General features: G+C 51.2%; 1 protein-coding gene across 1 annotated transcript; it reads right to left on the bottom strand.

The window, feature by feature from the left end:
* Nucleotides 1–2,590: 2,590 nt before the first annotated feature.
* Nucleotides 2,591–4,280, bottom strand: LOC119324255 (7-deoxyloganetin glucosyltransferase-like). Its single transcript, XM_037598018.1, has one exon. The coding sequence runs from the start codon at nucleotides 4,186–4,188 to the stop codon at nucleotides 2,746–2,748; it is 1,443 nt and encodes a 480-aa protein (XP_037453915.1). The 5' UTR covers nucleotides 4,189–4,280; the 3' UTR covers nucleotides 2,591–2,745.
* Between the last annotated feature and the right edge of the window lie 7,067 nt (nucleotides 4,281–11,347).

Raw genomic sequence — 11,347 nt, forward strand, 5'->3', positions numbered from 1 at the left:
AAATCTTGGTGTTTGAATTAACCTAGCTTCTGTTTGAATTGACCTAGCTTTAGTCATAGTGAGCAAATTCAATTAACTACATTAAATTACTGAATCTTGTTGTGATTTGATTTAGTTAACTACATTCAATTCAGTTAACCGAATGTTTTGTGATTTGACTCACTTAACTGCATTCAATTCAATTAACTGAATCTTGTTGTGATTTGATTCAGTTAACTGCATTCAATTCAGTTAACTGAAACTTTTAGTTTGAATTAACCTAGCTTCAGTCATAGTGAGGAAGATTCAGTTAACAGAATATTGGTATCTGAAATAACCTAGCTTCAGTCATGGTGAGCAAGATTCAGTTAACTACCTTCAACTAACCTAGCTTCAGTCACAATTAACTGAATCTTGGTGTTTGAATTAACCTAGCTTCAGTCACAGTGAGCAAGATTCAGTTAACTACTTTCAATTAACACCTAGGTTCAGTAAGAGAGCTAGATTGAGTTAACTTTGTGCAGTTAAAAACAACAATACTTAGTTAATTGCATAAGTTCACAACAATATTTAGTGAACAACAAAATTTTCTAGAATTACAGCAAACAGTTGTTTCCACATCTGGTCAAGAAAAAATTGCTACTAGAGAGAGGGAAGCAGCTCACCGAGGGCTGGACCAGCACCATTTGACAACAGATCAACTAATTTTCCACCAAGAATAATTGAACAATCTTCCTCCTCGACGCGGTTGCCCCCTGCCACGTCAACCAGCCAAGGTGATTGGATATGTTCACCACACCTTGCTCCCCACCACTCCCTTGCCAATGGATCAGAAGCCGCCCCCACCGCCCTCCTGCCCGCCAGAGAAAGGAGATAGACGGCTAGGGATTGGAGTGAGGGCCAGCCCAATTGATGCGGACACGGCCGTTAGTGCTTCGCCGTCACCGTTGTCGGCCCGTGAGTGATTGCCCACGCCAAAACGCTCTCAGAAAACGAATCGGTGTTTTTTGCCACTATCAATTCTTCGCTGTGGTGCAAAGTGTCATGTTTTGTAAACTGGTGGTTTTCCGAGAGCTATGACGCTAATGTGGTGGTTCCGTGCATTTTACTCGGTTTACTAACATACTGGATGAAATAACATCATATAGTATGTGACGGAGGGGTTATGAACTAAACTTGAAAATGCATATCATATATTGTATTTGGTTGTTATATAGTTATTTTTTAAAATTAAATATAAGTAACATCATATAATATAAAAATTATATGCACGTTGTTGTGGGCCTTTGGTGAGGTGTCATGTGCTTGGCATAGTACATGTTAAGATAATTAAAAGTAGTGGGGATCAACTCGAAAGTCATCTTCTGCTCGTGATGAAGAGTAAAATCCGAAGAAAGAAAACTGAAAATATTTCAAAAAAATTCTGAAATGTTTTTGGTGCAAACATTGAAAAAACTTCTCAGTGCTTGCAAAATTTCATCACTAAATACACATTCCTGGAATTCATGGCAAAAAAAATCAACTCTCCAAATTGTTTTCAAAAATTACAGTTTTGGAGCATTGATTTGCTTTTTTTTGCTACGAGTTCTACAAATGGTATTTCGTGATAGATAAATTTTTGTGAGCGCTAAGAACTTTTTTCAATGTTTGCACCAAAAAAAAATCAGATTTTTTTTGAATTTTTTACTAACTCATTATCATGAATTCATCTTCTTAAACAAAAATCAGATGTTGAGCAAGTACTTTACACCTTCCAAACACAGGTCAAACGTTTTCTCATTACAAAAGTTCATGATATCCAATCCGATTGCGGAGGTTGGGGAAGGGGGTAATCATCTCCATGAATAATTTTGACGTGTTGGCATCTCACACCGTGCGGCATACCACATGCCCCAAAAGAATGGGATTGCTAAGCATAAACACTGACGCCTCCCTAAAACCGGGATAACTCTTCCCACTCACACCTCCGCTCACCCTCCTATAGTTACAAACGCGCTGGTCTGTCTCTCGTCATAAAATCTACTTATTTTGGTTGGGGTATAAAAGATTTATGAGTTTTGTCGACTAAGCGATGTACATCGTGGAGCATGTCAAGTTAGTTTTACTGTTCGGTATTTACGAAAACGGACTGGTTTCCGGCTTTTGCGTTCCCTTTTGACAATTATTGTTACCATCCAAACAAATTCAACCGAACTTGGATTTAAGCGTTGGATAGGTTCAAATAAGATGTATAGGCTACCATTACTATTTCCTCTATCCCGAAATAAGTGTCGTTGATTTAGTATAATTTTATTTAAAGTTATACTAAATCTATGACACTTACTTTGGGACGAAGGGAGTACTTCACAGGCCTTGATGCAATGGTAAGTGGCTGTTTCGTCCATGTGCGAGGTACTTGTTTAGAATCGACATCTATTCCCTCCGTTTCTAAATATTTGTCTTTTTAAAGATTTCAAATGGACTACCACATACGGATGTATATAGACATATTTTAGAGTGTAGATTCATTCATTTTGCTCTGTATGTAATCACTTATTGAAATCTCTAGAAAGACAAATATTTAGAAACGGAGGGAGTAGGAAGTAACGAAGCGGGCGAGCCACCAGGACAAGAACTATTAATTGCAAAACCACGGGTCAATTACATTTATTCTGGAAAAAAAATTAATTCAAAATTTATTTGATTTTATTGGGCACTAATTTGCTGAGATTATCGAAATATTCTCAAAACCGGTTAGGAGCAGGTACACTACCCAGAGCAGGTACACTACCCAGAGCGGCTAGGAGCGAGCACGTCGCGAATCAGCTCATCAAAGTTGCGGTGAGACGAGCCGCCGGGCTTAGTCGCCTTGAGCGCTTTCTCCCTCCACTCTTGTGCCTTCTTCTTCATCACCTTCCCATTCTCCCCCTCCATGAGCTCCGTGATAAGGTCTGCGACGATGTCGCGCCGGACGTCGCTGTTGATCTCCATGCCGACGCCCCATTCGTTGCACTGGTACCGGCAGTTGGTCTGCTGGTCCCCGAAAAATGGCCAGCTGATGACGGGCACGCCACCGCACATGCTCTCAAGCGTCGAGTTCCAGCCGCTGTGCGTCAGGAACGCGCCCACGGCCGGGTGCTTCAGCACCTGCTGCTGCGGGCACCAGGACGCCACGAGCCCACGCTCCGCCGTCTCGGCTGAGAACTCCGATGGGAGCACTACGGTGTCGCCCTTGGCGAGGTCGGGACGGATGATCCAGAGGAAATGCCTGCCGCTCTTGGCCAGCCCCCACGCGAACTCCACCAGCTGCTCGTTGGTCATGACGGTGATGCTGCCAAAGTTCGCGTACACGACGGAGCCGGGCTCCTTGTCGTCGAGCCACAGCAGGCACTCCTCCTGCTGCTTCCACAAGCTCATGCAGATGCTTGAGCTCGGCGCAAGCAGAGGGAGTGGGCCGATGGTGTAGACCTTGGGCAGGCCGAGCGCCTCCATGGCCGCCACCGCCTCTTCCTCAAGGTCACCGAAGGTGTTGACGATCATCGCCGACGCGCCGACCGCGCGCTCTGCAATCCCGAGCACGAAATGCAGCATGTAGTCGTCCGGGGCCGGGCTGCGTATGAAGGACGGGAAGTCCCCGAACCTCATGTTCTGCAGGCCCGGCACGTCTTCCACCGGGGTGTCAAGGTACTCGTTCGTCAGCTGCTCGACGTCTTTGATCGGTGCGAGGCCACGTTCGAAGAGGAGGCGGTAGTGGCGGACACCGACATAGCTGATGGCGCTGGAGGTGTACAACTGGACATAGGGGAGGCCTAGCTCCCTGGCCGCTTCCATGGAGAAGTCCATCACGTTGTCGGAGACGATGCAGGTCACGGGCGGGTGGCCCATGGGCGTGGCGGAGTCGTTGAGCTCCGCGAGGAGGCGGCGGAAGGGCCCGAGGCAGGTCTCCGTGAGGGACTTGCAGAGCGACACGACGTCCTGCGTGACGTCGTCATCGGACAGCGGCAGGCCGTCCGGAATGGTGTCGAAGCGGAAACCCGGGACGCCGGCCACCGCGGCCGCGCCCCGCGCGCGGACGAGGCGGGCGTGGTTGTACTCGGTGTTGACGAAGGTGACATGGAAGCCGCGGGCGTGGAGCATCTTGGCCAGGTCGAGCATGGGGATGATGTGCCCCTGAAAGGGCGCCGGCAGGCACACGGCGTGTGCTTTCTCGCCCGGTGCAGAAGGACCCATTCCCACGTGCTAGCTTTTCGTGCCGGGTCGGCAAGGGCTTTGGCCTATAGCAACTCTTTGTTGCTGAGTATGATATCTTTGAGTTGGCTTGGCATGGCTCTGTCGATCTTACCATATAGTACTCCTTATACATTATTTATAGGTGGCACGTAGGGTAGCAATGGCCATGGGCAAACATACTTACTCAACCGAAGACGTCTTTGAATTGGTATGGTGGATGGTGGTCCGAAGGAGGCAAGTGATGACGTCGACAGATTCAGTGGAAGCTCCACATGGACATGCTCAACAGTCCATGAACTTGGTCAACACGGGCGGCGGGGTGGGTCTCTTGCTCAAAAGTCTAAAATGGTAGGTAGCTAGTACATGAACTTGAGCAACGTTTGGGTATTCCGTGTGTATAACCCTTTTCGGCTTATCCCCATTGTATAAGGGGTCTTTTGCACTTTACCATACACATGTATATGTATTGGACTTTGGCCCTCCTGTGAATGTAGTTGCTCATTTTCCAACATGGTATCAGTTGCTAGGCTAGCCCCCTCCTCCCGCACGTCGCAATTCCGTGCATCTCGATCCTAGCCTACTTGCCCCCGGCCGCCGCAGGTTGTCTCCGGCCATCTAGCCGCTGCCTCTCCGTCCAGTTCCCGTCCGCCGCTGCTCTGTCCGGTTGTCGCTGTTGCTGCCGTTTCCTACTGCTCCTCTCCAGCTGCTGCCCTGCTTGGTCGCTGCTCTGCGCCGCCTCGCCCGGCCGCTCCAGCTCTGTCCGGCCCACCTCGCCCGGCTCCTGTATAGCTGCTGCGGCCGCTGCTCTTCTCGCCTCCTCCGTGCTGCGGGTGCTGCCCGCTTGGTTGCTACTCGCCCGGCCGCTGCGGGAGCTGCGGGCTCTCGATCCCCTTTGGCTTGATCCCCCTCCCGCGAGCGAGCGCTCTCTCCAGCTCCTCCCACGAGCGGGCGCTCGATCCATCGAGTGGGTGTTCGATCCCCTCGAGCCCGCTTGATCCCGATCCAGATCGAGTTCTTCTGGGTCCGTTGACTTCAAAAAAAAGGGGCAGAGTGAGTTCCTCATATCCTCTTCGGGCTATGTGGCGGTCCCTCGGTGCTCGGTGATCTCTGATGGCACCAACTATGCTGAGTTTGTGGGCTTCATGCGCATCCATATGTGTGGACTCCTTCTATGGGGTGTTCTCTCTGGGGAGGTCCCCTGTCTGCCATGCCCGGTTGCGCCAGTGGCCCCAATCCCACCAGTGCCGCCGGTCCTTGCTGCTTGTGCTTCTCAGGCTGACCGGGATGATACCAAGGCTCTGGATGATGATGCGGTTGATGCTTATGATCAGCAGGTATCTGCTTATTCTGATGCTCTCTCTGTGTACCGGGATGATCTGTCAGCTTACACTCAGTGGTGCAATGATGATGCTCGCGCTACTGTTGTTCTCACTGCGAGTGTCCTCCCTCAGTTTGCTTAGGAGTTCATGGGACTTGGCACAGTTGCAGCGATGTGGTCTTATCTCTGTCAGTGCTATCAGCCCTCTAGTGATGTTGTCTACCTATCTGTGGTGCGCCAGGAGCACGCACTCCAGCAAGGTGATTCTTCTGTTGATGAATTCTATTCCCAGTGCTCTGCCATCTGGCGCCAGCTTGACTCTCTTCGGACAGTTGTTTGTGGAACCTGTCTTTGCTGTCAGAATACCCGGTCTGATCTGGAGTTTCAGCGGGTCCATGAGTTCTTATCTCGTCTCCGGTCTGAGTTTGAGCCTCAACGTGCTCACTTGCTTGCTCGTGGTCGTGTTCCTATCTCAGAGATACTGGCTGAGCTTGGTGCTGAGGAGACCCGCCTTCGCTCTGCTGGGTTGCTTCTGGTTCCGTCAGTTTTGGCCGCCCAGGCTCCTGTGTCGTTTGCTCGCCTCACTGCTCTGCCGCTCCTGCCTACTCCTCCAAGGGGGGTGAGCCGTCCTCCTTATGCTGAGAAGGGCACATCACGTCGTGACACCGTCTATGGTTACTGCTCCCGGCCAGGTCACCCAGAGTCTGATTGTCGCCAGAAGAAGCGAGACCAGAGGCGTTCCTCCTCCAGCGGGACTCCTGTGTCTTCCTCGACTCTGTCACTCACTGACCAGGACATTGTTCGCCTCAAGCGTCTTCTTGCTTCCTCAGGCTCCTCGTCGACTATTTCTGCTGCTGCTGTGACTGCATCCCCTTCCTCACCACCACCGGCATCTATACAGTCAGGTACATCTTCGTGGGTTCTGGATTCTAGAGCCTCCTTTCATATGTCTTCTGATTCTTCCATGTTGTCCTCTCTCTGACCACTTGATTCGCCTGTCAATGTTCTTACTGTCGATGGCACATCTCTTCCTGTTGCTAGTCGTGGTATTCTTTCCACTCCATCTTTTTCTGTTCCGAGTGTTTCACATGTTCCTCGCCTTACCATGAATCTTTTTTCCGCTACCCAACTTACTGATTCTGGTTGTCGTGTCATTCTTAATACCGACTCTTGCTCCATTCAGGATCGTCGCACCAAGGCTTTGGTTGGTGCTGGCCCCCAGCGCCGTGAGTCAGAGAGCCTTTGGGAGGTTGACTGGCTTTGTGTTTCTTCCGTTGCCACCACTTCTGCCAGCTCTCATGCTCTTGCTGCCTCTTCGTCTGCGTCCTTCCAGCAGTGGCATCATTGCCTTGGTCATATATGTGGCTCTCGCTTGTCTACTTTAGTTCGTCAGGGCCTCTTAGGGTTTGTATCTGGAGATGTCTCTTACATTGTAATCTTTGCAGACTTGGCAAACAGACTCAATTACCTTATCCTACTAGTGAGTTTGTATCTCAGCGTCCTTTTGATTTAGTTCATTCTGATGTCTGGGGTCATGCTCCCTTTGATTCAAAAGGTGGTCATCGCTACTATTTTTGTTTATTGATGATTTCTCTTGCTACACTTGGCTCTACTTCATGAAATCTCATAGCGAGGTTCTCCCTATATACAAATGTTTTGCTGCCATGGTTCACACCCAGTTTGCCACGCCCATTCGTACTTTTCACGCTGACTCCGCTGGAGAGTATATCTCTCAGCTGTTGCGTGGTTTTCTCGCGGAACAGGGTACTCTTCCCTAGTTCTCTTGTCCTGGTGCTCATGCTCAGAATGGCGTTGCCGAACGAAAGCATCGTCATTTACTTGAGACGGCTCATGCGCTGATGATTGCTACTTCCCTTCCACCCTATTTTTTGGCTGAGGCTATTTCTGCATCTACCTATCTCATCAACATTCATCCATCGAATGCTCTGCAGGGTGGTATTCCAATGGAGTGTCTCACTGGTCGCTCTCCTGACTACTCAGCTCTTCTTGCCCCCCGAGAACGCACCAAACTGACTGCTCAGTCGGTTGAGTGTGTTTTCCTTGGCTACAGTGATGGGCACAAGGGTTATTGATGTTGGGATTTTGTGGGTCGTCGCTTGCGCATCTCGCGTGATGTGACTTTTGACGAGTCTCGTTCTTACTTCCCACGTTCTTCTTCCTCGAGTTTCTCTATGGACGACCTTTCTTTCCTTCTCCTTCCCGATACACCCTACTGTGTGCCTCATGTGTCACCTCTTCCTCCGGCACCTCTCCTTCCTTCTCATTCACCACCGACCCTGTCTTCTCCATCCTCCTCCTCCACATCTCCACCATCATCTCTAGTCCGTCGCCCTCTCTCACCATTTCCTCTCCACTATACTCGTCGATCTCGTACTGAGGATGTCTCCTCTGACGAGCCTTCCACTTTTGGTGCACCTCCTCTCACGCCTCCCCCGGTTCACAACCTCCGTGCTCGGCCGCGCCTGATCGCTACTCCCCTGGTCGGTACAGTCTCTCTGTTATTGCTGAGCCCACTTCCTATCGAACTGCCATGACTCATCCTAAATGGAAGCTTGCGATGGCCGAAGAGCTTGCTGCTCTTGAGCGCTCTGGCACATGGTATCTGGTTCTCCTTCCTTCCGATGTTCGTCCCATCACCTGCAAGTGGGTCTACAAGATTAAGACTCGCTCCAATGGTTCTCTTGAGCGCTACAAAGCTCGTCTTGTGGCTCTTGGTTTTCAGCAGGAGCAGGGGCGTGATTATGCTGAGACATTTGCTCCTGTGGCCCACATGACCACTGTCCGCACTCTTTTTGCTGTGGCTTCTGTTCGTCAGTGGTCTATCTCTCAACTTGATGTTTAGAATGCTTTTCTCAATGGCGAGTTGCGTGAGGAGGTTTATTTGCAGCCACCACCAGGGTACTATGATCCTGATGGTATGGTCTGTAGACTTCGCCGCTCCCTCTATGGTCTCAAACAGGCCGCTCGCGCCTGGTTTGAGCGCTTCGCCTCTGTGGTGACTGATGAGGATATGTACCTAGGGTAGGGTCATAGACCTATCTAGGATACCATGCCCAAGGACATCCTTAGACGAAGTTACCTTCCAGTCGACCAAGAGAGACTCCACTCGACCGGCTGGAAGACACTCGACAAACCTGAAGACACTCGACCATCAAGACCCACTCGACCATCAGGAGTTTAGGATCTACTCTGCATCCAAACGGTCTGTAATTAAGTAGTCTTAATGGCCATGATGACACTTTAAGTAGAGCATTACCAGTAACGCCCGGCCTTAATGTACTTTAATCCTCTGCTAAGTGGGATGGCTGGGGTCCTGGCGTCCTCTATATAAGCCACCCCCCTCCACTGGTAGAAGGGTTCGCACCCCTGTAACTCAGATACACAGAAATCAGTCGACCGCCTCCGGGCTCCGAGACGTAGGGCTGTTACTTCCTCGGAGAAGGGCCTGAACTCGCTAAACACTCGTTTGTACAACTACTCCATAGCTAGGATCTTGCCTCTCCATACCTACCCCCCATTCTACTGTCAGACTTAGAACCACGACAGTTGGCGCCCACCGTGGGGCAGGTGTCTTAGCGACTTTTTTGGAGAAGTTGCAATTTGTCCGATCGCCTTCATCATGGTTTCCAGCGGAGCTCTGGTCGAGGGCCACGAGATCCGTCTCGGTGCGCTCACTTTTATCGCCGACGACTCCGCTTGGCTCCAGGAGGCACCACTCGACATCGACGCGCTCCCCGTCCACGGGGCGACGCACTTTCGGGTGTGTGTCCGCGGCGTCTTGCTGCGGCAGCCGTCGACCCAATACCGGTCGACTCCTGCGTCGTCCTCCCTCCCTGTCTCCCGCCAGCGCAAGCGCTCCGGACGGTTGAGGCTCCAGCGATGGGTGAGACACGCAGTGGCTCGCCAATCGGCCACCACCCAAGTCGCGGCGATTGAGCCCGACGAATCTCTCTACGGCCTGTTCGACCTGTCGACTGGCTCCGTAGAGACTGCACCCGAGTGCGATAGCAGTGATCCAGCGGCGGAGGTCCTGATGGTCAACAGGCCCCGTAGTCCTCCCGGTTTCCCCCGCGGCGATGGGATGGACGGCGAGGACGACCCTGCTGAAGCCCATGAAGAGTACCAACCCGAGCCGCTCACTTCCCAGCAGAGGGAAGAACTTTGTCGCCGGAACATGGATGCCCTGCATACTCCCATTGCAGGAGAAACTCCTGAGGCTCGGGCCCTGGAAGAGGCGCGTTTAGCCAACCTGGCTGAACGCACTCGACTGGAGAACCTCCAGCGAGCACTCGACGAGCGTGCGCGTCAACGAGTGACCAACTCCAACCGACGTCAGCTCTTTCCGCAACCAACTCAGGTATATCGAACCCCAATTCAAAATTTGGCAGCTGCAGCCCGCATAGCGGAGTCAATTCAGCCCTCTCAATCAGAGGCTGGAAGAGGCTTGATGCAGATCAGAGATTTGCTTCGGGCGGCAGGAGATCAGAATTCAGCTGTGTCACAGTCGCGCAACAGGATTCACAGTCGATCTGTCGCTGCGAACACTGTTCAGTCGGCTCACAGTCCAAGGTCGCCTCCGAGGCGCATGGGATGTGAAGGCCGGTGGGACCACTACGATGATCGATTTGATCGTGATGACAGGCGTCGAGTGCCCACTCCTCCTCCGAGAAGTGGGTCTAACGTCCATCGGCAGCAAGATAACAGACGCCAGCTCAGTGTTGGGAGGAGAGCTCTAGTCGACCCCAGAGAGCCAGGCTTTGACGCGAGATCCATCATCGTGCAAGGCTTGGTCGACCGAAACAGAGCTCATAGAGGCGGTCATGACAAAGATGTGCCCACAAGCAGCCGAGTCCACGTTTCAGGTCCAGAATGTTTTAGCAGAGCGATCAGAGCCGCAGTGATACCCCCCAACTTCAGGTTGGCGACTGGGGTGAGTAAGTTCACCGGAGAGTCTAAGCCTGAAACTTGGCTCGAAGACAACCGAGTGGCTGTTCAAATTGGTGGCGGTAATGATGAGGTGGCCATGAAACATTTTCCACTTATGCTAGAGGGTTCGGCCAGGGCGTGGTTGAATCAGTTAGCTCCTAGCAGCATTTACACCTGGGAAGATCTTTCTCGAGTGTTCATCAGGACATTTGAGGGAACTTGCAAGCGACCTGCCGGATTGACTGAGCTGCAAGTTTGTGTACAAAAGTCGAGTGAAACACTGAGGGATTACATCCAGAGGTGGATCACTTTGCATCATACTGTAGAGAATGTGTCAGACCATCAAGCGGTTTGCGCCTTCAAGGATGGTGTCAAGAACAGAGAGTTGAGCCTGAAGTTTGGTCGAACTGGAGATATGACCCTGAGTCGGATGATGGAAATAGCCACCAAGTACGCCAACGGCGAAGAAGAAGACCGACTCCGGAGCGGCAAGTACAAGCCGAGTCAGTCAGATAAAGGAAACTCCAGTCAGAAGCAAAAGCGGAAGGCCGAGCCAGCAGCTCCGGGAGAGGCTCTGGCTGTGACTCAGGGCAAATTCAAAGGGAAACCCAAAGGATCTTGGAACCCCAAGAAGGTAAAAGATAAGGAAGGTAATGATGTGATGGATCTACCGTGTCATATCCACACGAAGAAAGACAAAGAGGGTAACTTCATCTACCCAAAGCATACCACTCACCAGTGTCGGGTCTTAATCTAGCAGTTTCAAGGGAAACAGCCGAAAGATAAGGAGAAGGAGTCGGGCAAGGCTGAGGACAAGGAGGACAGTGATGGAGAGTACCCTCATGTCAACTCCACTCTGATGATTTTTGCTGATGTAGAGAGCAAAAGTCGACG

The sequence above is a fragment of the Triticum dicoccoides genome, chromosome 6B, assembly GCF_002162155.2.
Source record: "Triticum dicoccoides isolate Atlit2015 ecotype Zavitan chromosome 6B, WEW_v2.0, whole genome shotgun sequence".
NCBI lineage: Eukaryota > Viridiplantae > Streptophyta > Magnoliopsida > Poales > Poaceae > Triticum > Triticum dicoccoides.

Coding starts and splice junctions, on each gene's coding strand:
- LOC119324255 (XM_037598018.1), bottom strand. CDS start 4,188: ATGGGTCCTTCTGCACCGGGCGAGAAAGCACACGCCGTGTGCCTGCCG.